The sequence below is a fragment of the Solea senegalensis genome, linkage group LG3 (assembly GCF_019176455.1).
Source record: "Solea senegalensis isolate Sse05_10M linkage group LG3, IFAPA_SoseM_1, whole genome shotgun sequence".
Classification (NCBI taxonomy): Eukaryota; Metazoa; Chordata; class Actinopteri; order Pleuronectiformes; family Soleidae; genus Solea; species Solea senegalensis.
In genome coordinates, this window is record NC_058023.1 from 4,360,221 (window position 1) to 4,384,329 (window position 24,109).

Consider the following 24,109-nt stretch of genomic DNA (forward strand, 5'->3'; position numbering starts at 1 on the left):
ACGTCTACGTCTCTATATGGAATTGTTGACATATAAAAATACATTCCTGTTCATGTTTAGCTTATAGAATGTGAAACAATCAGTGTTGAGTTTTGAGGATATAAAACACGTGTAACCCCGACATGTTAACTTCCGAAAAATCACCACAAATAACAAAAAGCGCGACAATCGGTCTGGAACAATCAATTCACGTCACAAGTCACGTCCTGCAATCCTTTAAATGTAAGATAACCTGCGTTTAAAAAACAAACAAACACTGGAAATACTTTTTCAAGTTCAGACTTTTCGTTTTTTTTTTTCTTTAAAATAAAAAAGGGAAATTAAATTTTTAGTAAAGGTTTGTTTTTCTTTGAAATATATAAACTTAATTTAAGTTTTTGTCTCTTCAAACTTTCAAATGGCTTAAATTTAAAAAAATCTAAGTTTTCAAAATCATTTTTTTTCTTTTATTTCTAGTTGTAAAGTTTGTTTGCTTCTCTGCGAAAACAAGTTAAGATGAGTGCATCGCATTTTATAAAAAAAAAAGAAAAAATCTGACAAACTCAGATTTGAAAAGTTTCTTCTCGTTTCTGAAAACAAAACAAACAAAAAACTTTCAAATGTGAAATAATTTCAGATTCGTACAATTATTATAGTATAGTATTTGTTTTTTTGTGTCCCATCTGCTAACAATGAGGGGGCAGAGCTTATGACCTACAGTGCAGCCAGCCACCAGGGGGCGAGGTTGTCATGTCATCCACCTTTTGTTTACAGTCGAAAATCTTCACAAAACACTAAAACTTAATTTTAGTCTCACGTAATTTTGGTTCAATTAACGTAACTTTTTTGCGTTAGAGTTGAGGTATCAAACGTCGGTCATTAAATACTGTCCGACACAATTTATTCCCGAAGTCTTTTATGTCTTCCTTTGTTGCCCAGTGCATTAGATTCCTGCGTCATCGTAATGTGCAAGAATGTGATTGACGATCCTTTTCCATGGTCCACAATTTTCAGTTATCCACCAAAAGGAAGCCACGCCCCCTCTGCTCTGGTTTTCGTCCCAACAACGGCCACCGACGTTTCCTCGCCCACGTCGTCTACGCAGCAAACGGTTTGCTTTGCGTCTCGGCTACAATGAGACCCGACGCAGCGTCGTCCGTCTGCTTGTTCCGCACGTCATCACGTCGTCGCCGCTTATGTTTGACGATAAATACGGTGGCCGCCGTTACTAGTAGCAATGCGATGCTGACCACAGGCAGGATCCAGATGATGGAACGCCTTCGAACGTCTGGCAACAAACAAAGACAAACACGTCGTTTAAAAAAAAAGTCACGACAAACAAAAACGTCAACAACAAAGCGATGTTTTGAGTCTTTTATTGTTTTTTTCACCGTTGGCATCCGTCACAACTCCGGGATCTGGAGTCTGGAGATCTCTGGTTGTCAGCGGCGCTGCCGTCGTCCAAGTTTGTTTCTCACCAACAATAAGCTGTACGACGACATGGCTCTTTAAACTGGGGACGAAACATCGGTACATTCCTTTATCTGCCAACGTTATGTTCCTGATGCTCAGCGACATGTTGCCACGCCTCAGCTCGTCTGCGGACAGCGCCGCCCTGTCTGCGTACGATGAGATCTTGGTGTCCCTGAGCTCTACCCCGCCTCGACGAAAGTACACGTAGCCGGGCTTCATGTCAGTCCTCGTCCATTCCAGCGTGATCCACTGCGCGCTGACCCGAGGTTCCAGGTGACACGGCAGGATTACGTCATCACCCGGGGCGGCTGTGATTGGCTTAGGGGAACCAATCACACGAGACAGACCTGGTAAACAGTCAGAATTTTTTTTCTTTTTTGTGAATTATCCTTAAAAAAGAAATCACAAACAATAAGCGACTTTTTATTGGGTTCATTAAATCAGCTCCAGTTACAAAGCCTTGTTAATGTGCAGAATCTGCATGAGAATGTTCACGTTTCTATGTTTTATTCACTAATGCTGACAATAATTGATAGTAATCAGAACACTAAATGACAGAACATAAATATGGACTGCTAACAGTAAATTCGGCTAAGTATGTTGTCTAAAAGTAGCTCAATAAACGACACTACTCTTATAAACGGCACTACATATATGATTTGTCAGTAATCGGAATAATAGGGGATAAAACATGAATATGAACTACTAGCAGTCAATTCGGCTAATTTACGATGTTTTTATTTATTCACGTCAAAAAAGAAAAGAGGCTCAAAAGTGTATGTCCAAACAGCAAAACATGGCCGACCTTCGTTTTTTCGAGCGTTCCTTCACTATTTAATTACCATATTTACCGGTAAACTAAAAGTGCCGAAACAAATTTATACTGCTCGTGAATAATTCGGCACACTTACGTTAACAAAATATTCAAGTTAGGAGAATAAATTCATCTCAACTATGTGGCTGAACAGCGCTCTACTGCCTGTCTACGACTACAGAATCTGGTAGAGAATCTTCACATTTCTGTGTTCTCTTCGCCATTTAAGTCAGATATTCACAATATTTAGTAAATTACAGGGTTAGAAACAAATATGGATCGGTAATGGTCGATTCGGCTTACTTAACATTTCAAAATAATTTCTGTGAAATAAAGAAATCAGGCTCAAATCCCAACGTTGCGAACAAGACAACGAGTAACACTATTTAAAAAAAAAATATTACAGTGGGTAAGTTAGATTTGTCACTTTCAGGTGAGCGAAAACAAACATTTTAAACAGCTACGTATTACCTACCTTCGGCTGGAAAAGTCCAGGAGACCCGAGAGACAAAATACAGAAAGAAGACGGTCCATCTTGAAGGGTTAGGCAAGCGTGGACACGTTTCTGCGAACGTCATGTCGTCGAGTGTTAAACGTCAGACGTACACGCATGTATTTAATAGAAACCCTGACGTCATCACGTCTATTTCGGGCCATGAGTCAAAGTGGAAAAAATGTTCCGCAACATTCGCGAGACAAAGATTAATAAAAAAAAAGAGAAACAGAACATTCCAGAAAATGTTTTGCTGTTTTACATTTGACATTGACTGTCAGATTAAAAAAAAAAAAAATGTAATTCCGTTGGTTGGTATTTTAACAACCTGTCCTACTACGGATTCAAATGTGCGTGTGGTAATAAAACTATGACTCATCGTCATATGATTTATGACTCAGCAAATTCACTGACCTCATTCATAAAAGTAGATTAAATAAATAAGTCAGCGTTTAAAAAAACACTTTTACTCAAATCACTCTTTTGTTATATGTTATGTTGCTTTCAAGAAGTCATCACTTACTGAGTTTCACTGGTGGTACGTCGGGGTTTCCCAAAATCACGTCCTGCAATCCTTTAAATGTAAGATAACCTAAGTTTAAAAAACAAACAAACACTCGAAATACTTTTTTTTAACTTTAAAATAAAAACGGGAAATTAAATTTTTAGTAAAGCTTTGTTTTTCTTTGAAATATATAAACTTAATTTAAGTTTTTGTCTCTTCAAACTTTCAAATGGCTTAAATTTAAAAAAATCAAAGTTTTCAAAATCATTTTTTTTCTTTTATTTCTAGTTGTAAAGTTTGTTTGCTTCTCTGCGAAAACAAGTTAAGTTGAGGGCATCGCATTTTATAAAAAAAAAAAGAAAAAATCTGACAAACTCAGATTTGAAAATTTTATGGCGAGAAATTTTAACCCAAAAGTTTCTTCTCGTTTCTGAAAACAAACAAACAAAAAACTTTCAAATGACTCAGCAAATTCACTGACCTCATTCATAAAAGTAGATTAAATAAATAAGTCAGTGTTTAAAAAAACACTTTTACTCAAATCACTCTTTTGTTATATATTATGTTGCTTTCAAATTAAAAGCACGGTGAGCAAAATAACGGCAGCTTCACTGACACCTGATGAAGTCATCACTTACTGAGTTTCACTGGTAGTACGTCGGGGTTTCCCAAACACAGGCTCATGAGACTGATTGTGGTCCCTGAAAAAGTTTTTACAGAAATGTCCTGCCCTTGATTGTGTCTGATGTGTATGTGGTTTCAATAACGCAATTCTGCTGTGATTCATTTGTGTGGTTCACATGTTTAGAAGAATGTTAGTTGTGACAGAAATTAAAGTCATTCAATGTTTGTAATAAAGTAATAATATATAATAAATAAAATAGTATCTTTTGCGCAATATGGTGTATGTTACACAGAAATGTGGTCTTGATTATGATTTGCGATAATGTGACGGGTTAATCCATCCATCCTCTCATCCATATAACCATCCACCCACCGACCTACCATTCATTCATCCACTGATCCACCTGTCATACATTCATCTATCCACTGACCCACTCATCCACCCACTCACCCATCATCCCCCAACCATCCATTCATCCACCCACCCACCCATTATCCATCCATCCATTCATTCATCCATCCACCAACCCACAAACCATTCATCCACCATCTCTATCCACCCATCCTCCATCATTCATCACTGACCCACCTATCATCCATCAACCACCCATCATCCATTCATCCATCCATCCAACCACCCATCATCTATTAATCCATCCATCCATCCAACCACCCGTCATCCATTCATCTATCCACTGAGCCACCATCCATTCATTCATCCATTGATCCACCCGTCATCATTCATCTATCCATTGACCCACTCATCCACCCACTCACCCATCATCCATCCATCCCCACCATCCATTCATCCATTCATCCACCACCCATTATCCATCCATCCATTCATTCATCCATCCACCAACCCACTAACCATTCATCCACTGACCCACCCATCATCCACCATCTCTATCCACCCACCCATCATTCATCACTGACCCACCCATCATCCATCCATCCATCCAACCACCCATCATCCATTCATCCATTCACTGACCCACCCACCTTCCAATAATCCATTCATCCATCGACCGACCCACCCATTCATCCATCCACCCACCCATTCATCATCCATTCATCCCCATCTTCTGTCAGTGTTTTGAAAAACAAACTTTTTTTTTTCTAAAGGAAGTGAAAGGAAACCAGAATCTCATGTCACATCACTTCCTGTTTATTGACATATTTTGAAAGGCTGAGAGCGTCAGCAGCCATGGACGCAGCAACACTGTGCACCGTCGCTGGTGAGTAACGCTCGACTCGTGTCGATTGATCACTGATCGATTATTACATCTCTGTGTGTTCAGAGTTTGTTTTGGTTTGTTTTTTGTCATGTTAGAGATGCAGATGTGACGAGTTTGCTTCAAGTCACTGAATGTGTTGAGATGAGAGACAGATGCAGGTTCGGCTGTCGTTTGCTCTGCAGGGGAAAGGAAATGAAAGCATTTAATTTAATTTAATTTAATTAATTTTCTAAATTCTGACAATTAAACAGAAAACAATCATGAAAAAGTGAAATATAACGTGTAGACGAATTTCTTTTCAACTTTAAGCCGGGAGAAAAAAAGTGAGGGGGCAGGATTTCAGAGGTCCATGACACAGATTTATCTCACTGTCAGACTTTACAAGACGAAACCGAAGTTTGTAAACTCTCCCACACCAAAAGCCCAGAGAGAAAATCAGTGATTTTAACATCGCAGCACACAGGAGTTGTCGATCCACTGCTGCGTCCATCACTAAGTCCAAATGTTGTCGTCAGTGGTCCGTCTAAGTCTGTGTAACAATGAAATAAAGCAGTGGAAGTATTCTTTAAATATCACAGAGGTACGATGGGACGAAATCTGTGGATTTGATTAAGACAGTTTGAGCAGAAGAGGTTTTATTACACTCGTGAAGTTGCTTTATATTCTGGTCATGATGATTTGTTAGTTTTAAATTAGCGTGCCACCGTCAGCACTACTGAATCTCCATTGTCGGTGATAAAGTTTCGCACGGGAACTTGAAGACAAATGTGTCAAACCGAAGGTTGGATTTCCCTGGAGAGAGAAGAAAAACATGAAATCCTGCAAAACAAAATGGCTGCTATGAATGAATTATGGCCCGAGGAATGGCAGGGGCCCAAATGAAATAAAGATGAAAACAGAATTTCACAGAATTTCCCGAAACTTGGTGGGAAGATATTATAGACCAAGATGAACAAAAAAGTCGACCGTAACCATGGCCTCAACGCAACAGGAAGTCGGCCACTGCTGCACTCCCTGACTTGCGTGGGGGACACAAGGGCCCGATCATGTCGTCGTATTTATGGACTGATGGTCTCTGTCTCTGTTTCTCGCAGTCGCACTCACGGTCCTTCCAAACAGATCCCAGTTCTTCATGTACGAGTCCATGACTTTGACCTGTGGGCAGCTGGGAAACTCCTCCGACTGGAGAGTGATGATGAACACGTCCACAAACGCGACTCGAGAGTGTCGCGGTTCCGGGAATGAAACCGGCAAATCCAGCTGCTTCATTGATCACGTCCTACAGTTAGACGCCGGCGTTTACTGGTGTGAGTCTGACGCAGGAGTCCGCAGTGACATCATCAACATCTCCGTGGCAGGTACATGAATGCGTTTAATGTCTGTCTGTCCCAAACATTATCTCCGCCACTGCCCTACGTACCTCCGTGTGTCTTTTCGTTGGTACGGACGCTACACAATACGTCCTCTAGAGGGCAGCGCCAAGTTGCAAGGAGACCACTGAAATGGTATGTGGTGGTACTTTGAGACACAATCCTGTCCTTGGGACGTGAACGTTTTCTTGTCCTGCAGATGGCGATGTGATCCTCAGGGCTCCCGTCCATCCTGTGGCGGAGGGAGATGACGTGACTCTGCGATGTGAACGCCCGGCGCCGTCCTCCAACCTCACCGCCCGCTTCTATAGAGACGATCTTTTCGTGCTGAGCAGCGCCTCGGGAAACATGACCATGCGCGACGTCTCCAAGTCGCACGAAGGACGGTACAGGTGCGTCATAGGAGACGAGGAGTCACCTGACAGCTGGCTGACCGTCACAGGTGAGCGAGTTTTACATTGGAGACATGGTTCAAAGGTCTGCCTCACAGTGAGATGAAGACGTGTAGATGCAAACCTTCAGTTTACAAATCCATGTGCGAGCTGTGTTTGCTCTGAGGTCATCCTGTGCGGTTTTCTGTTTTGAAGTGGAACATCGAGAGCGGCCTCACTCACACCTCGTGCGCATTCTACTTCCTGTGACGGGTGCCTGCCTGTGGTTGGTGCTGTCAGTGCTCTGCTTCTACAGATGCCTCAAAGGTCAGTCTGTTATCACTTCCTGTCATCTCAGCATAAACAACAAACACATGCACGGAAACGCTGCTCTCTCACACTCAATGTGGCGCCGAATGCAGCGGAAGTTGAGAAATGTTCAACTTTCCGTGCATTTGCCAAAGAAATCTCTAAAGTGCCGCCCCGCGACGCGCTAGAGGATAATTGGCCAGATTTTGGTCCCAATTGAACAATCATGGGTGCCTTCTGATTTTAGGCTGATTTGAACAGATTATCTGGCCAAATTATCCTGTCGTGTGAGGGATTAACAGATGAGACTGAACAGCGATTGGGGGCGATAACCAATGAGCGGGAGCTGAACGGATGTTGTGTATTTTTGTTTAGAACCGGAACTTGTACAAGCCAAGATGATGGCTGTTTGATTCGGGGGCCTTCACTGTTGCCCGCCCGCAGCTAACTTGCATGTTTCCATGTTGTATTGCAGGTAAACGTGACTCCGATCTTTCGTACACGGACGTCGTGATCACACAGGGACATAAACCGCCGCGGATCAAAGGTAAAAAACATACTGAGCGACACGGCAGTTGCTAATCTACTTGCCCTGACTTTGCGTCCTCGTAAAGGTGTTGAGTTTTCAACCCAAGCAGGTGAAGAAAACGACGTGAATTTCACGTTATCGCATTGCGTAGGTCGCGGATTCTACTCACACATTACCAATGTTATGTTAGCCTCATGAAACACGTTTTACGGTCTCTTTGTAGCGTAATCTTTTTTTATTTAGTCAATGAGCACAGATTTTATGAGTCTGGAACTGAAACATTTCAACAGAGGAAGCAAACAACCCCCAGGTGGCGCTTCTTTTTTTTCAATGGAGCATTTTTAAAGCATAGTTTTACTTCTATTATTCTACTGTCAGTTGTGAACACAGTCGTTGCCATGTTACGTAATCCTCCACTGTCTGTTTGTTGTTGCTCCTAGTGACTGTAGCCCCACCCTCTGACCCAGTTTTCTGTGCTCTCATTGGCCCAGTGTGACATCAGTAGTAGTCGTCACCGAGTCATGTGAGGTGTTTTAGATTTAAACGACTTTTGACCCAGCAGAGAACGCTGCTGTGTATTTTTGGAAGTCCAGGTCTTTGATAACCACGTTGAGGAAACATGACTGAGCATCTTTACTTTGTTTGACCTGACTTTGGGTTTTGTGATTATTTTCTTTACACAGAAACATTTGTTGTCATGTTATGTCGTTTAAATCTCTTCGTAGTAGTGTAGTGTCTATTTAAAGTCATATAATGTCTCTGTGTGGTCATTTAATGTCTATTTGTAGTTACTCAATATCTCTTTGTAGAACTGCAGTGTCGATTTAATGTCTCTGTAGAACGGCAATGTCTCTTTGTAGTCATTTAATGTCTCTTTGTAGTAGTGTAGTGTCTATTTGTAGTCATTTAATGTCTCTCTGTAGAACTGCAGTGTAACTTTGTAGTTGTTTAATGTCTCTTTGTAGTCACTTAATCGCTCTTTGTGGAAACGCAGTGTCCATTTAATGCCTCTGTAGAACGGCAGTGTCTCTTTGTAGAGATTTAATGTCTCTTTGTGGTCATTTTATGTCTCTCTGTAGCACTGTAGTGTCTCCCTGAAGTAATGTAATGTGTCTTTGGAGTGGTGTGGTGTCTCTGTGTAGTCGTGTGGTGTCTCTCTATGTCTTGACTCTTTTCTTCTTTGTTGACACACAGAAACCAGACGCATCTCAGACCACAAACATGTCTCTACTTTTGTGTCAACCTCACGGCTCTGTTGTTGTCGCAGGCGTGTCAACACTTTGTCTTCTCCACAGACGGGAACGCGGCTTCGACCGAGTACTCTACTGTCAAACTGGAGCCTCTGAACAGGACACAGCAGCGGCATCACCGTTGAAATGTACAATGATGATTCCTCATGGACACATGGTGTTTATTGTCCCTGTGTTTCTTTTCATTCTGTGTCTTTGCAGCATTTCAGGTTTGTTTTTGGTTATGATTTTTGCCTCTCTGTTTTGTGTCACTTGTCACTATGAGAATCACTGGGGGTGGAGCGTCATTTAGCGTCTGCTAAATGACATGTAATAATGTAATAATCACGTAAGTAAAATGATAATAAAGGTTGATGCAGCCTCACTTCTGCCGAAAAACAGTGAATTAAACCTCTGTCCCATGTGTGTTTGAATTCTGCTACTATAATATATAATGGGCACATGTCAAAATCAATGATTTGTAATCTTTTTTTTTTCATATACCATAGAATCAGACTTACAAGGTTCAATAAGTGCCTATGAACATTTCTATGTGTAAATAGTCACATCTAGTGGCCACATCCTGGTATTACATTTGTATGCAAGTGTCCTGATCTACAGGAATAATGCATTTCAAGATTAAAATGTTCTGTTTCAATTATGAAATTAAAAGAAAAAGATGAATAATATCATTAAAAAAATAATGAACCAAAACAAAAAAGAGTTGCTGTTCTAAATTGATTTATTTTTTTTTGGCTAAGTGTGTAGTTTAAGCGTGAAGTCTCAGTGTGTAGTTTAGGCGTGTAGTCTAAGTGTGTAGTCTAAGCATGTTGTCTTGGTGTGTAGTCTTAGTGTGTTGTCTAAGTGTGTAGTCTAAACGTGTAGTCTAAGTGTGTAGTCTTACTGTCTAGTCTCAGCGTGTAGTCTAAGCGCATAGTCTAAGTGTGTAGTCTAAACATGTAGTCTAAGCGTGTAGTCTAAGTGTGTAGTCTAAGTGTATAGTCTAAGTGTGTCGTCCTAGCACGTAGTCTTAGCATATAGTTAACATGCACAGTCAGGATGGCCGAGCGGTCTAAGGCGCTGCGTTCAGGTCGCAGTCTCCTCTGGAGGCGTGGGTTCGAATCCCACTTCTGACAAAAGCATTTTGGGCAGCCTGTGGCCAAGTGGAAAGGGAACTTGGCTTGTAACCGGAGAGTCGCCGATTCAAATCCCCATCCGGCCAAAAGGGCTGGGGTACTGTGTATCATCTAATGTGTAGTCTTAGCGGTCACCAAAATGTAGGACTTCCCATTTACCCTCTCTCCGTTAAAACACCAAAAACCTGCCAAGTATGCAGCTGACTAATTATGAATAAACAATAACCATACAAAAAGCTGGCATCTACAATATATGAAAACAATGTGTGGACAACAGAGTTTGGACATTCTCCAGACTTGTTGGTTTGTATGTGAAGACAACAGATTAGGGATCTGGCAGGAGACTCTCCAGAGTGATAATAACCACAGAATCTGTCCAAAAATTTGGACAGATTCTCTGAGCAAGTGTTTCACAAACTGTAGCCTCGTGGCTTGTAGGTTGACGAACTTTAACGTGTCCACTATTGCCTGTCATATCTTTAAACTGTGTCATCATGTTCCGTTGAGGGGCCTCTGTCTTGCCGTGACCCAATTTTAAAGTGTTGAAATCAAGTCACACGACAGACTCTTTTTTATTTATTGGGTTTCAAACCACAACACACAACAAAGAACAACTTTTTAGCAAATGGCAGCATTTTTTCAAGCCAACACGAAACACCACTTTCCTGTTGACTCGTTTCCACTCCAGGTGTTTTATTTGTTTTATACGTCGGTCTGCTAGCCTGTTTGTGGTTTCATGCTTAACATCCTCTCTGTTTTTGTCAGTTCCGAGAAATAACGCTCGCATAGTCTCTGCACAGACCGTTCCACCACTGCAGCAAAATTCTGAAAAAAGTCAGAAATTACAGTGTGAAGACATTCGGTCTGGTTTGAATCAGAATTTTCACAATGTTGACGGGAGAAATTTGAAGTGAATTGCTTCAAAAATGTGTTTACGTTTCTCGCCTTGGTCATTGCAGAACTCATCTCTGCCGATGAGACAAACTATTGAACCTCCTGCTGTTGTTTCAATAAACCGCAGACACAGTGAGCTATGTAGGTAAAACAAAACAAACAAATAACAAACTTCTAAGCCACTATTTCCATGATGACGTCATTGCTGCTTCTTCTGTCTGGAACTGTCCGAGCTGTTGTGTAAACAAAAAAAAGAAGAAACATTTTATTTAAAACATGGAAATATTCACTGAGATTGGCATTTGTGTGTGGTTTAAGTGTGATTAATAACAAAAGCAGCCACCGCCTCTTCAAATCTCAACCTCTTGGTCTTAACACTTATACAGATAATACCTTTGTTTTCTACATTAGCTAAAAACAATACGGTTTAATCATCACATACATCATATACAGATCTTAGCTAAATTTGTTTTCTGAGTCAGGTAAAAACAATAAGGTGTCCTCTGCATAAGCGATGATTTTTAGCTACGTTTCTTTTCTATGTTAGCTAAAAACAATACGGTTTAAATCATCACATACATCATATACAGATCTTAGCTAAATTTGTTTTCTCAGTCAGCTAAAAACAAAAAGGTGTCTTCTGCATAAGTGATGATTTTTTTTGCAAAATTTCCTCTCTAAGTTAGCTAAAAATAAAAAGGTGTCGCCTGCATAGGAAACAACATTTTTAGCTAAATTGCTTTCCTTACTTAGTTAAAAACAATAAAGTGTCATCTGCAGAAGCGATGATTTTTAAATATATTTGTTTTCTGAGTTAGCTAAAAACATGAAGGTGTCATCTGCATGTGCGATGATATTTTAAGCAAATTTTATTTTCTAAGTTCAATGATGTTTTTAAATACATTTCTCAGGCTGTAGCTCTGAACAACTCTTGGTAATTGGCTTGCCAAAGTGGAACGACACGCTACCTCTCTTCCTGTCTCTATATATGAGCGCAAGTAAGATGGTGGACAGCAGGTACGGAATTCCCACCAGCAGGTGACACATCAGTCTAAGGACAGAACGTGGACATGAAGCTGCAGATGGTTGTGAGGTTGAAGAAGGATGTGACGCTGTGAAGATAAAAAAACAGGGCGACCACACGGACAAATAAATTAAGACAGACAACTTAAACACAACGTACAGTATATACAGTAGTCAAAGACCAGGTTGAAATACTAAGAACAGGTCCAAAGACCAGGTGGAAACCCCAAGACCTCGTCCGAACCCAATGTCCTTGATTAAAGGCCAGGTCTAATCCGAAAGAGCAGGTCTAAAGACCATGTGTCTGGTTGATGTGAACCTGAAGACACAGTGGTTAAACTCATGTAAACAACTACTTTGAGTATAAAGTAAATCCTGTGTCTCACCGTCGACGTTCAGCCAGCTAGACGGTGACTCGTTGCCTCCAGAGAGGCGGCACTTGTAGAGTCCCTCATCGGACTTGGAAACGTTATAGATGGTCATCTCCGAGGAGCCGCTGCTGATCAGGCGGCCATCTTTGTAGAAATGAAACAGGCTGTTGGGCGGGTGCCCCTGAGCTCTGCAGCGCAGAATCAAGGTCGCTCCCATGGCCACCGGTAGCGCCGGGCTCTCCAGGATCACAGACCCGTCTGCAGAGGGAAGAAGAAGAAGAACCTTCAAGTAAAAAAAAAAAGAGAAAAGTCCAGGTTGATCTGTCGTGACCTCTACCTGTGACGTTGACGTGGATGCCATTGCTCTGTTGCCCGTCTGTAGATTCACACCAGTAGGTGCCGCTGTCCAGTGAGTAGACGTTTCCAATGGTGCAAGTCGAGCCCGAGGAGGTTGCGCCCCAGCTGGAGGAGCACATTGTGACTCCGCCCTCCGAGGTATTCCTCTTCACCTTCCAGCCCGACGTGTTGGAGTGATGGACGCAGCTCAGGGAAACGGAGGAGTAGCGATAGAACTGGGACGTGTCCGGGCTGATTCGCAGACACGCTGTGGGGAAGGATGGAAGGAAGGAAGGGCAGATGAAAATAAGAAATTAGATGAAATTAAGGGAAAAGTAGAAAGGAAGGGGACCAGAAAGAAGGAGGAATGAATTTAAGGAAGGAAGGAAAGGATGAAATTAAGGAAAAAGTAGGAAGAAAGGAAAAGCCAAGAAAGAAAGAAAGCAAAAGCAAAGGAAGGAAGGACGAAAGAAAGAAAGAAAGAAAAGGAAGATCGATAGATAAAAGGGGAAGAAAACCGTAAAATTCTAACAAGCATTGAATCATAAAATGTGAAAATAATACAGCGTGGCTTTGACATGAGGAGAGAACTCACCCAGCGTCAGGCAGAACGGTGTCAGTTGCATTGTGTGCCCCTGAGAACTGATGGACAGACTCACGCTCAGCTCTGAACTTCCCGTCTGACAAAACCACACCCCCCAGGCTGGTGACATCACGGCAGTGACCCATTTACCAACAAAGGGGGGGACCCCCAAAACTAATTCAGCTCTGTCAAGTAAAACACCCAAAGCTAAATGCTGATCAATGAATAAAGAACAAAACACTCATAAAACAGTAAATATTTTCATGTATACAAACAAGTCAACATTAAGTTCATTTTGAGCAAATAACTAAGCCAAAATTGAGCTGACTTAATGACATAACAATGTGCTGCCAGCAGGTGGCGGCAATAAACAAACAAGTCTGAGTGCACATTTTACTCATTATATTATTAACTTCGGGGCCTTTTCTACAAACTCATTTAACAACAAAGAAAAAAAGGACTCAACTCTGTCCTCAAGAAACAACAAACTCCACACCACTGAGGGGCGCTGCAGCATCACCAAGGATGCTGGGGAACCCTCAGCCTTCCAGTTGAAAGACAACTCGCCCTACCACTGACCCACCATAGCTCAATCCTAACTTCTCACTTTTTTAATACTTTTAATACTTTTTACTTAAGTAAAGTAAATGCCATTACACTTTAAGATTATACTTTAAGTAATATTATAAAAATTAAGTATATTATACTTATTTTGTCCTCCCGTAAACAGTTAACAGTCATTACGGAGTTAACCAACGTTAAATACCTAAGTCACCCTGGATTAATTAACAGTTAGTAAACGCTTAACCTTATTGTAAGTGATTTAACAACTTGACACATTTGTTGAACAAAAACATGCAGTGCTTTCACTGATTCACCAGGGGGAGCTCATCATTTGTGTGTTTAAAAAACAAATTTGATAAACACGAGCTTTGTTTATGTACACATTTATTTATTTGTGTAATGAAAGTACAAAATGTCTGTGGAAGTGTAGAAAAGTGACAGTATTTACAAAATAATTTAATTTTTATAACCTTGAACTTAGGGCCTTTCTGCATGGAGTTTGCATGTTCTCCCCGTGTGTGCGTGGGTTCTCTCTGGGTTCTCCGGCTTCCTCCCACAGTCCAAAAACATGCAATGTGGGAATTAGGTAAATTGGGCACTCTAAATTGACCATAGGAGTGAGTGTGAGAGTGAATGGTTGTTTGTCTCCATCTGTGTGTGGCCCTGCGATGGACTGGCGAACTGTCCAGGGTGTACCCCACCTATCGCCCGATGTAGCTGAGATTGGCACAGCACCCCCCGCGACCCTCTGGTGGAGGGTAAAGCGGTAGATGATGACTGACTGACTGACCTTGAATTTATGTGTTATAAATATGCAATACATGAATAACTTGTGTGGAAAATTAATGTTGAATCATACATATGAAGATACAAAACATTGAAGTGCTTACCACATTTACAAGGGATAGTTCAGTTACGAGTTAGCTCAAGGTGCATACATGCATAAAAAATATTTTTTAACCAGATATTAAAGTCCCGCCCCCAACATTTGTACGACACAAGTGCTTAGCTTCGTTTATAAAAGATTGAAAATTTGAAAACATCTAACACTGAAGTTTATAAAGGTTTTTACTTTGTTCAAGAAAGTAATTTTCTCTAGACTTGCTCTGGAGACGTTTACCGATATTCTGAACACCCCCTGGTGGTGGTAGATGTTATGTACAGAAGTGTTTAGCATCAGAAGATGCAGCAGGCTTATCCTCTCAAGACATTCACCCGTCAGACTCTTCGTTCAGTTTGTCTAGTGGACCGTACGGGTTGTTGGACAGGACTGATGTCCCAAAGGACTGTCTGCGCTGGGGCCTTCGGGGGTATGAATCACGACTGGAGAAACCTTCGCTCATAGAACGGTGTCGTTTTGACTGTGCGGTGACGCCTCTTGAAGGAGAAACGGACGATGCTGCAGTGTTACCCGAGTACAGATCCGGACTACTGATGTTGCGACGGGTTGTTTGGATTGGGCGGGGGGGTCCGGGATTGCTATTCTGCCTTTGGACTGCGGGTTTTGAACGCATGCATGGGGGTTGGTTGGGTAATGTTGGACGTTTGTCACAAGGTGTTGAAGAGTTAACCGTTGGTTGGTCTTGCTGGCAAACAACCTTTTGTTTGTCAGCTAGACCACGTTGAGGTTTGTCTCTTCTCTGCAGCCGGTTGTTGGCCTTCTGAAGCTCTGACTTGAGCTTCTCGTTCTCCTTGGTCAGCAGATCAACAATGTGGTTTTGCTCCAGTAGCGACTGCTTTTCAGATTTACCAATGACAATACTTTCACTGGAAGAGTGCCGAATCACCGGAAGTTTCCGTTCATTTCCTGCGTGAAGACAAAGACACAAGACTGTTTCTCACTCAAACAATTTGTCGGTGTGATCTTGTTATACTGTGTGATATAACTGTATTGTCTCGTACTGTTAACTTGTAGCAAAAAACACCCAGCTTTGCAAACCGGTCCATCCGAGGGCCTTTCTGTATGGCGTTAGCATGTTCTCCATATGTGTATGTGAATGTTCTCCAACTGCCCCCACAAACCCTCATGTGGAGGACAAAGTGGTAGGCCAGGGGTGTCCAAACTTTTTACAAAGAGGGCCAGATTTGATAATGTGAAGATCCCCTTTCTGGAGTCAGGTAAAATAACATGATAGGAGGCGAATGTATGACTCTCTCTGTCACGACTGCTTTGCAAACCCGGGACACTAGTTTCAAAGTGCAACTCTCTACCAGGTAAGCTAAAGGGGATGACAGTGCAGGGTCGATTTTCTGTCCCAGTCCGTCCCTGGCCATAAATAATACATTGTAAAACCGAAGGTGCGGGCCGTAAAAAATCTCACTGAGGGCCGGGATTAGCCCACTGGACAGACTTTGCACATGTCTGCGGTAGACAATGAATGGATGAATGAATATTGTCTGCATATTGTCAGCACCCCCACGATCCTCCTGTGGAGGATACAGCTGTAGGAAATGGATGGATGACCGATCCAGACTTACAGATACAAAAAAATGGTTGCGTACGGTCGCAAATTCAAAACTTCACTCACACCAGACCTCGTGAAACACAGGGAATTGAGGTTATGTTGGGGAAAAAAACAAATGTTGCGAAGGAGGAAGGAGAGCATGGAAGGAAGGTTGATCTGTAACTATAAAAGGTAACGAGCACTAGCATTAGCCTCAGGAGAGTCACGGTTTGCCTATACTCGACAGTAGTAAGAGGATGCGAAAACTTTCTTTGCGTGTGTTGTGTCAGTGAGTTACCGCTTTTGCAGAATTTCTTCCAGAGGCACACGACACATACTGCACACGCCAGTATGCCAAAAAGAGTCCACCCGATGATCAACAGCAGAACGGAGGATGCCAGGCAGTTGTCTGGATTAATGAGACACAAATATTACACTAGTAAAATGCTATTTACATAAAAACATTGGAACATTTGAACATTCCCGAATTCAGGATGTCACCTCGGGTAATTGAACAGAAAGCAGTTCTAGGGTTTCTCTGGTGGATGGGAATTCTCTGGATTCCCTTCCAAAGAAAGTTAATTTTTATTCTGTGGTCACACCAAACCTGATTTTAGCTTCATGCCACGTCATTCGGGTCACGTCACTTTTGGGCACTTTGAACACTCACGTCTATTGCGAGACTGGTGTGAATTCCAGAAATTGGTATGTTTTGGCAAATTTGGAATTCGTCTCTGTACTCTGTACTCAAAGGATGAATAGGAAAAGGTTTCAGGCATTAGCTGAAACAATGGTGTCTATTTTGGAGTGCCATGCGAGCAAAACTGTGACAGCTAGCAGCACTAGACTATGCGAGTGATGGGCCTTTGAACCATTAACCGCGGTTTTGCGACGATTATTGCGTCAGAAACAGGTCGACTGAGGCCTGTTTTCAGTGTGAACTGTGTCGTAGGTGCGTTCATACCTGGTAAGTTGATTTTCGTGTCCTTGGACTGGTTGAACTGTGATTCCCAAACTTCGCAGCGGACACTGTGATGGACAGAGACAACAGGTCAACCCTCAGTTTGCTCTTTAGCAAAATGTCTTGTAGAACAAATAATAAGTTTGATTAATGTTTTGTTCCAGATACATTCTAATGTCCAAAAAAGGGAGAACAGCCACACACACAGGCTAGCATTAGCTAACATTCGCTAGCATAAGTGTCAGACTATAGGTCTAATTGGAAAGGAAACTGAAGTTTGCCCTTTTTTTGTGTTCGTTAGCTTGCAAACACAATGGCTGCAATTTTCAGAATAAAAGTTGTCCAAACAAAGACATAACCCCACAGTTTTTAAATTCAGTTCCTATTCCTAAAATAAAAACAGATCCCTAAACCTTTCAAAATAAAATGACCTGTTTCCTGTATGTCTATATGAAATGTAACCCCACAATTTTCTAAATAATAGGACCTGTTCCTGTGTGTCCACGCTAAAACAAACCCCTGCAATTTTCCATGTAAAAGTCCACCTTTCTTTTTGTCCAAACTAAAAATTAACCCTGCGATTTTCAGAATAAAATTCAGTGCTTTTGTCATCCATGCCATTAAACCAGTTCTTGGTACTGCCCACACTAAAATACAATGCCAGAGATTTTTGTTTATACACTACATTAAAACCCAAAGGACTTGAAAAGCAAAGTCTCAGTTCCTGTTTGTCCAAACTAAAACAGTGGTGAGTTAAAAGTGAAACATATCAGCGTGAATGTAACAAGTCATTGGTTCACTTCCGTTCAAACCAGTTCTGTCATCATATGTTTAATGTTTAACTTAACAAGAACCTGCTGGTTGCATCTTGGAGGGTCACTCTTCGTTTCACCGTGTAACATCCAACAGCTGTTTTTTCTCCTTTTTCCTTGTTCTCAGCAGGGAGCTCATTTCCTCGATCATCCAGAAGCCTGATCTCAGGTTCGGGCAGCCAGCAGCCCACCTCACACTGCACAGTCACGCCGGCACGCCCCCCAGAAACCACTGAGAGTCTTGGCTCAGAAACCGCAGCTGTGGAAGGGAGTAAATCAAAAGGAGGAGTCACGTGTTTTTCTGAGGCTTTTCATTCATTCATGTGGGTGTTATTACAAGTGAAACGCTAAACCGCTGTTCACCACACCCAACCCATTGAAACAGTGACACACTTTCACCTAGATACATGTCACATTCATTTGAGTGAAGTTTGCCAATGCCATTACGTCTCTGATGCAACTGATAATTATTTTCGTCTGTAGCTGATCAATCTGTGAGGGCTCTGATACTTCCTTAAAAAACAGCCAGGACACACACAAGAAAAAAACGCTTAACAAAACACTCAACTGATAAAATCCACGTCACTTTCAGTCTACAATATCTTAAGAACATGTTCACGTGTTTATCTCACTGTTAGACAGACTTTTCCAACAGGAAACGGAAGTTTGTAAACTTCTCTCACTCTCCCACACCAAAGTCCATAGAGAAAATCAGTGATTTCAACATCACAGCACACAGGAGTTGTCGATCCACTGCTGCCTCCATCAGTAAGTTCAACTATCTTATTTTGTGAATTGGGCTTTTCAAATGTCTTGTTCAGATTTACCCATCTGACACAAATTGACCACACGAGGCAGCAGTGGACCAGCAGCTCCTGTGTCCCTGTGAGCTAAAATCACTGATTTTCTGTATAGACTTTGGTGTGGTGTGCTAAAAAGTAAAAAGTTGAATTTTTGTTGGAAAAGTCTGTCTGACAGTGAGATAAAGCAGCAACCACTTTCTTAAGATATTGTAGACTTAAGCCTTTGTGCACTTCATTGTGGTGAGGTGTTTGTTAAAAGGCACAGTGCGTTAGATTTCTCATCGTTTATTGTTGAAGCTTCTCAACTCTTGCGTGTTGTCAGTTAGCATCACAACTCATAAGATACCAACTGTGTCCACTGTGGGCAACTGTAAAAACATGCGGTCCAAAGTGGCAGCCTCATTTGAGCCGATCCTGTTCTTGATATAAATGCAAAAGGCAGGTTTAAATGGATCAGGCTAAAACCCGTACACACTGGACTGGATTGTGCATTTGCCAATACTCATGTGTTCATGTCAGGGTTGGGAAAACCTTCAGGGTCTTTTTTTTTTTGCGTTTCCATTAGGAACAGTAGCAAAATACTAACCAGCTCCAACCGTTCCAATCTTTGGCACCCTTCCCTTGGGGTAGCAGAGTAAAGTGGTACAGTATGGTCTATCTCCACCAATGACAGTCAATGTCGTTATTCAATGTCTTGCACCACAGCCTGTTCTCAGTCAAAGCGCAAGCCTGACCCAGGGCTTTACCATTCCAAACCGTACTGTACTGTACCAAACTGAGCCGAACGTACCATGCGTGTGGCTGCAAGACCTTTGGAACTTCAGAGTGATCCACTAAACTGGACATACCCACTTCGAGTTCCACCGTTGTGATGTCACGAAGCGAACTCTTCCACAGCTTTTTGCACAAGTAAGTCCCAGCATCAGACAGCCGCACATCTGAGATCCTCAGGGAGACGTTTCCGTATTTCGGCACCTTCAGGATGAAGTTCGTCCTGTACTCGAAGGCGGGGTTCTTCAGCTCGTGCGTTTCACGGCCATCGCGGTACAAAAAGACGATGTCGTCCTTCAGGTCTTTCTTGGACCACTCCACTGCCGTCGGGAAGCCAGGACTGCTGGTGGTGTTGAACGCACAGGGTAGAACTGCGAAACTACCGGTCAAGACCCGGATCTTCACCGGACCATGAAGGTTCTGTGGAGAACCGCTCTCGGTGGATTCACCTAAAATAGACAAACATTTAAAGGATTAGTTATTCACTCGTCGATGCTGAAACAGCGGCACAACTTCATCAATCATCACATTACATTAGCGGTCCTTAGCGCTTGCTACTTTGCTTACTTAGCTAGATAGCATGGGCTAACAATAATGTGCTTTGAGCAACAAAACAAAGTCATACAACTGTGGCTAGCGACCCGTGTACTTTTTCACACTAAAATTCCCACGTATACCCCCGTGATTTATAACATTTTTAGCCATCGGCGCTATTTTCCAATGCTGCAAATTGAATTTGCGATGTCATGGATGTGCTGGATGTACAAATTGGGGGAAACCCTTGTGTGTGAATGTGTATTACAAAAAACAGTTCTTCCCCTGAACACATGACCAAATTAGTCAACTTCCACAGATGAATGTCGCAAGCCCACTTGCTGAACAGGCGCAGCAAGTCCGAGAACAGTGGACTGTTTTTATTTACATGACGTATACAGCAGCTGTACTTGCTACGCCTAACATCGTTGTTTGTTTATATGCCTGGAAATGGCATATAAACAAACAACGATGTTAGGCGTAGCAAGCACAGCGTTTTAGGAACACACTGACGTGGTTTTACAATGATACTGTATTATATTTCACCTTTAAAGGGCTAAAGTAAACAGAAACATGCAGTGTGTGTGGCTAAAGGGTATGGAGCACCAAATAGGACAAAATTCAATAAATACATACAACATTAAATCATTCATGTCATGAAAATAATGAAATGTGTCATTAAATACATTTAATTAATTAAAGACATTTCATTATTTAATGACACATTTCATTATTTAATGACACATTTCATTATTTCATGGACCATGTTGCAGTGGATCATTAATTTATTTTATCTGTCAAACTCGTCCATCAAAGTCAGAGGGCGGGGCTAACGCTGATCGAGTCTGATTCATTGCTTTGGTCTGAAATGGCATGGCTGCCATGTATCACAGCCTAGCAGCAGAGAAAAGAAATATAAACCTGAAATAAATATTTTTCGGAGTCCCCGAGCGCAGTTTTAAGATCACTTGAGGCGAGAAATTAGTCATTTACAATTCAAAAATGTGGTTTGTGTATTAACATATGATGTATTATATACAGTTTGGCAGCGACGGTATCGGAGATTTCTTTGTTTTCTAATCAGTGCTATATACTGTGTATATATATATATGATTTAATGACACATTTCATTATTTAATGAAATTTAATGAATGATTTAATGACACATTTCATTATTTAATGACACATTTAATGAATGATTTAATGGTGTATTTATTTATTGAATTTTGTCCCTTTTGGTCCTCCATAAAAGGGTCAGTTTTGCTCGTGTTGTAATGCAAACTAATACTTTTTTCAAAAAAAGTTCACATATCTGTACTTTACTTCTCCCAACTTTTGCTCCACTACATTTCCTCTAACTATCTTGAGCTACTCAGAAGAAGAAGAGTCGGTAAAGGTCTGTATTTACACTTCTGCTTTCAACTAGAGCTGCAATTAACGGTTATTTTTATAATCGAGTAATCGCTTGGTCCATAAAATGTTAAAAAATACATTAATCAGTGTTTATCAAACCTGGAAATGATGACGTCTTGTTTTGTCCACAAACCAAAAAGTATTCACTTTTAAAGATTTCTTTGTAATGTGGAGCAAAGAAACTAAGAATATATTCACATTTCAGAAGCTGAAACAATCAGAAAAGTTGTCAAATAGTTGATAAATCATTTAGTAATCGAGCAATTGTTTCCGCTCTAGTTTTCACCCATTCACACGATGCAACATGGGGTTCAGCGTCTTGCTCAAGGACACATAGTCAAGCAGAGCCAGGAATTTAACCCACAACTTTCCACTTGAAAGACAACTCACCCTACCACTGAGCTACCATTGCTCAATCATTAGTTTTACTTCTAAACTTAAGTACCTTTAATGACCTTTGATACTTAAGTACAGTAAAGTTCACTTTTATGATCACTTTTACTCAAGTATCACCTTTCCGATACAAGACTGGTTTCATTGCAGGTTGTATTTTAAACCAGTTATGGCAGGGATTTCACCGGGTGAAAGGAGCGGGGTGCACTTTCCCACCCACTTACTGCAAAACCAGTTTCTGGATGACAATTATTTTTTGGCAGGGGGAAAAAAGGAATTTGATCAGGAATAACTGCAGAATCTGACCTGACAGGAAAGTCCAAAAACACCTTTCAACACGCTCGCTCTGCATGTTCTCACAGGTAATATTCCACTGTACAGGTGGAAAAGTACCACACACAGTGGAGCCTCTCAGTTGCAATATTTACACAGCGGCCACTTTATTAGGTACACCCAGTCACTTGAGGAGGGGATTTAAATTGTGTATTATTAGTATTGTAGTAGTACAGGTTAACAGTGTATCTGATGTTTACTGTGATCAATCTAGTGTTTACAAAGATAACAAGTTAACAAAAAACAAGGTGTGTTTGTTTACATTTCACACAGTGAGTAAATTGTGTTTATAATAATGTTTGTATTTACGTGTTTTCTATGAATTGACGGTTCTTTTTTTAAAAAAAAACATCACACCACACTTTGCCAAAAACAAGACATTTGAGATCCTCATTATTTCCAGGTTTGACGAACACTTATCAACATTTTTTTTAACGTTTTCTGACATTTTATGAACCAAACGATTACTCGATTAATCGTGAAAATAATTAACAGATTAATCGATTGTCATCGATTAGTTGCAGCTCTACTGGCAACAAGCGTCTAAGTGTTATTAATATTGACGGTGGAATCAGAGAAAACTAATCAATAGAGCTCATTGTGGTCACGTGTCTTACTTTACGCACAAATTAACAAATGTTATTTCATGTAATCTGATTACAAACTCTATGCATATTTTATATGTGGATTTACTGGAATTGACGCCATTTCATATCCACATGTTTAGCTTTTACTTATTTATTTTTTTATTTATTTTCAATATACATACCTGACGGTGTGCAAAAAAACAACAGCGCCGAAGCCAAGAGAAGACTGTAATACATGCCCAGGCACACAGGTTTGTTTCAATCTGCTGCGAAGACCAACAAAAACTAAATCAAAAATAAAAATAGACGGAAAATGACTAGGAATTCTCATGGACTCGTCTCTTCGGCACTTCAACGAAGACTTAACACATTTCCGGTCGTTCCCAGTAAGTTGGGAGGTTGGGTGCGTTCAGAAACAATGGGACAATTTGCTTAGTTTCACTTTTATGGTTTGCCGAAGAGCACGTGGTTAAGTGGATCATTCCTATTGAGATATTAACATTATTTATGTCCTACAACACGCGAGGGACAAAATAAACTCAACCCTCCGAGTATGGTATTTTGTTTTAAAACCATCTGTTTTTTAACAAATCTCTCATTTCCCTGAAACACGTGAACATCACAGAGGGGGCGGGCTAAAAGTCACGCGATACTTTCGCTCAGCTGCCAAGTTATTCGGGAACATCGTTCGAGTTCTTGGATGGATCCAGTCCAAGTTCAACAGAGTTGTACAGAACTAGACAGGCAGGGCTCTCAAGGTCGGAACTTATCGTGAAGTGAGATGGGTTTGTTTGGCTTTAGTGTTTGAATATAACCTAAAAAAGGACAAATTCCACTATACAAATTAAATGGTTGTATTAATAGTCAATGTGTGACTGGTTGCGCAACGGTATACGCAGTGTACCGGGTCTGTTGCAGAAGGTTGGAGTGGATACGCAGCACTTCCATTTCTGCCGGATGCTGTAACATGTGACACAGACGAACGTGATAGTAAAAAATACAATAAACCGGCATCTTTTTTTTTGAAGCACTGCCACAGCAGTCCAAAAACAATTAAAACAAACGAACTTGATACATTATTAACAGCGTTGTAACGTAACAAAGTACAAATACTTTGTATACTTCAAGCAACATTTACTTCTACGCCACTACATTTCCTCTAACTATCTTTCTTTGTCATTGCTACCAAATCAAATCAGAAGAAGGAATTGAACCCA

General features: G+C 41.2%; 3 protein-coding genes and 1 non-coding gene across 4 annotated transcripts; 2 read left to right on the forward strand and 2 right to left on the reverse strand.

The window, feature by feature from the left end:
• Positions 1–609: 609 nt before the first annotated feature.
• LOC122767213 (myelin-oligodendrocyte glycoprotein-like) lies at positions 610–2,844 on the reverse strand. Its single transcript, XM_044022624.1, has 3 exons — positions 2,742–2,844; positions 1,371–1,799; positions 610–1,267 (listed from the first exon to the last, which is right to left on the reverse strand). The coding sequence occupies exons 1-3, from the start codon at positions 2,842–2,844 to the stop codon at positions 1,077–1,079; spliced, it is 723 nt and encodes a 240-aa protein (XP_043878559.1). The 3' UTR covers positions 610–1,076.
• A 2,216-nt stretch (positions 2,845–5,060) lies between these two features.
• Positions 5,061–9,409, forward strand: LOC122767207 (Fc receptor-like protein 5). The gene is made up of 6 exons (XM_044022615.1): positions 5,061–5,126; positions 6,221–6,484; positions 6,696–6,938; positions 7,084–7,194; positions 7,652–7,723; positions 9,001–9,409. Exons 1-6 carry the CDS (start codon positions 5,096–5,098, stop codon positions 9,078–9,080), a joined length of 801 nt encoding a protein of 266 aa, XP_043878550.1. The 5' UTR covers positions 5,061–5,095; the 3' UTR covers positions 9,081–9,409.
• A 578-nt stretch (positions 9,410–9,987) lies between these two features.
• trnal-cag lies at positions 9,988–10,070 on the forward strand. The gene has a single exon. It is a non-coding gene; the product is annotated as a tRNA-Leu (tRNA).
• A 672-nt stretch (positions 10,071–10,742) lies between these two features.
• LOC122766024 lies at positions 10,743–23,266 on the reverse strand. Its single transcript, XM_044020603.1, is given in 11 exon segments — positions 10,743–11,197; positions 11,933–12,076; positions 12,374–12,616; positions 12,696–12,962; positions 13,290–13,491; positions 15,029–15,672; positions 16,584–16,694; positions 17,250–17,314; positions 18,101–18,317; positions 19,710–20,081; positions 23,075–23,266. Coding segments are annotated over 11 exon segments (2,379 nt in total). The 5' UTR covers positions 23,130–23,266; the 3' UTR covers positions 10,743–11,138.
• Between the last annotated feature and the right edge of the window lie 843 nt (positions 23,267–24,109).

Bases quoted from the DNA above. Each gene is read 5' to 3' on its own strand.
- LOC122767213 (XM_044022624.1), bottom strand. From the start codon at position 2,844: ATGACGTTCGCAGAAACGTGTCCACGCTTGCCTAACCCTTCAAGATGG. The intron at 1,800-2,741 runs GTAGGTAATACG...ACTGTTTACCAG, and splicing joins CTGGACTTTTCCAGCCGAAG to GTCTGTCTCGTGTGATTGGT. The intron at 1,268-1,370 runs GTGAAAAAAACA...GTTTGTTGCCAG, and splicing joins AGTTGTGACGGATGCCAACG to ACGTTCGAAGGCGTTCCATC.
- LOC122767207 (XM_044022615.1), top strand. From the start codon at position 5,096: ATGGACGCAGCAACACTGTGCACCGTCGCTG. The intron at 6,939-7,083 runs GTGAGCGAGTTT...TCTGTTTTGAAG, and splicing joins CAGCTGGCTGACCGTCACAG to TGGAACATCGAGAGCGGCCT. The intron at 7,195-7,651 runs GTCAGTCTGTTA...GTTGTATTGCAG, and splicing joins CTTCTACAGATGCCTCAAAG to GTAAACGTGACTCCGATCTT.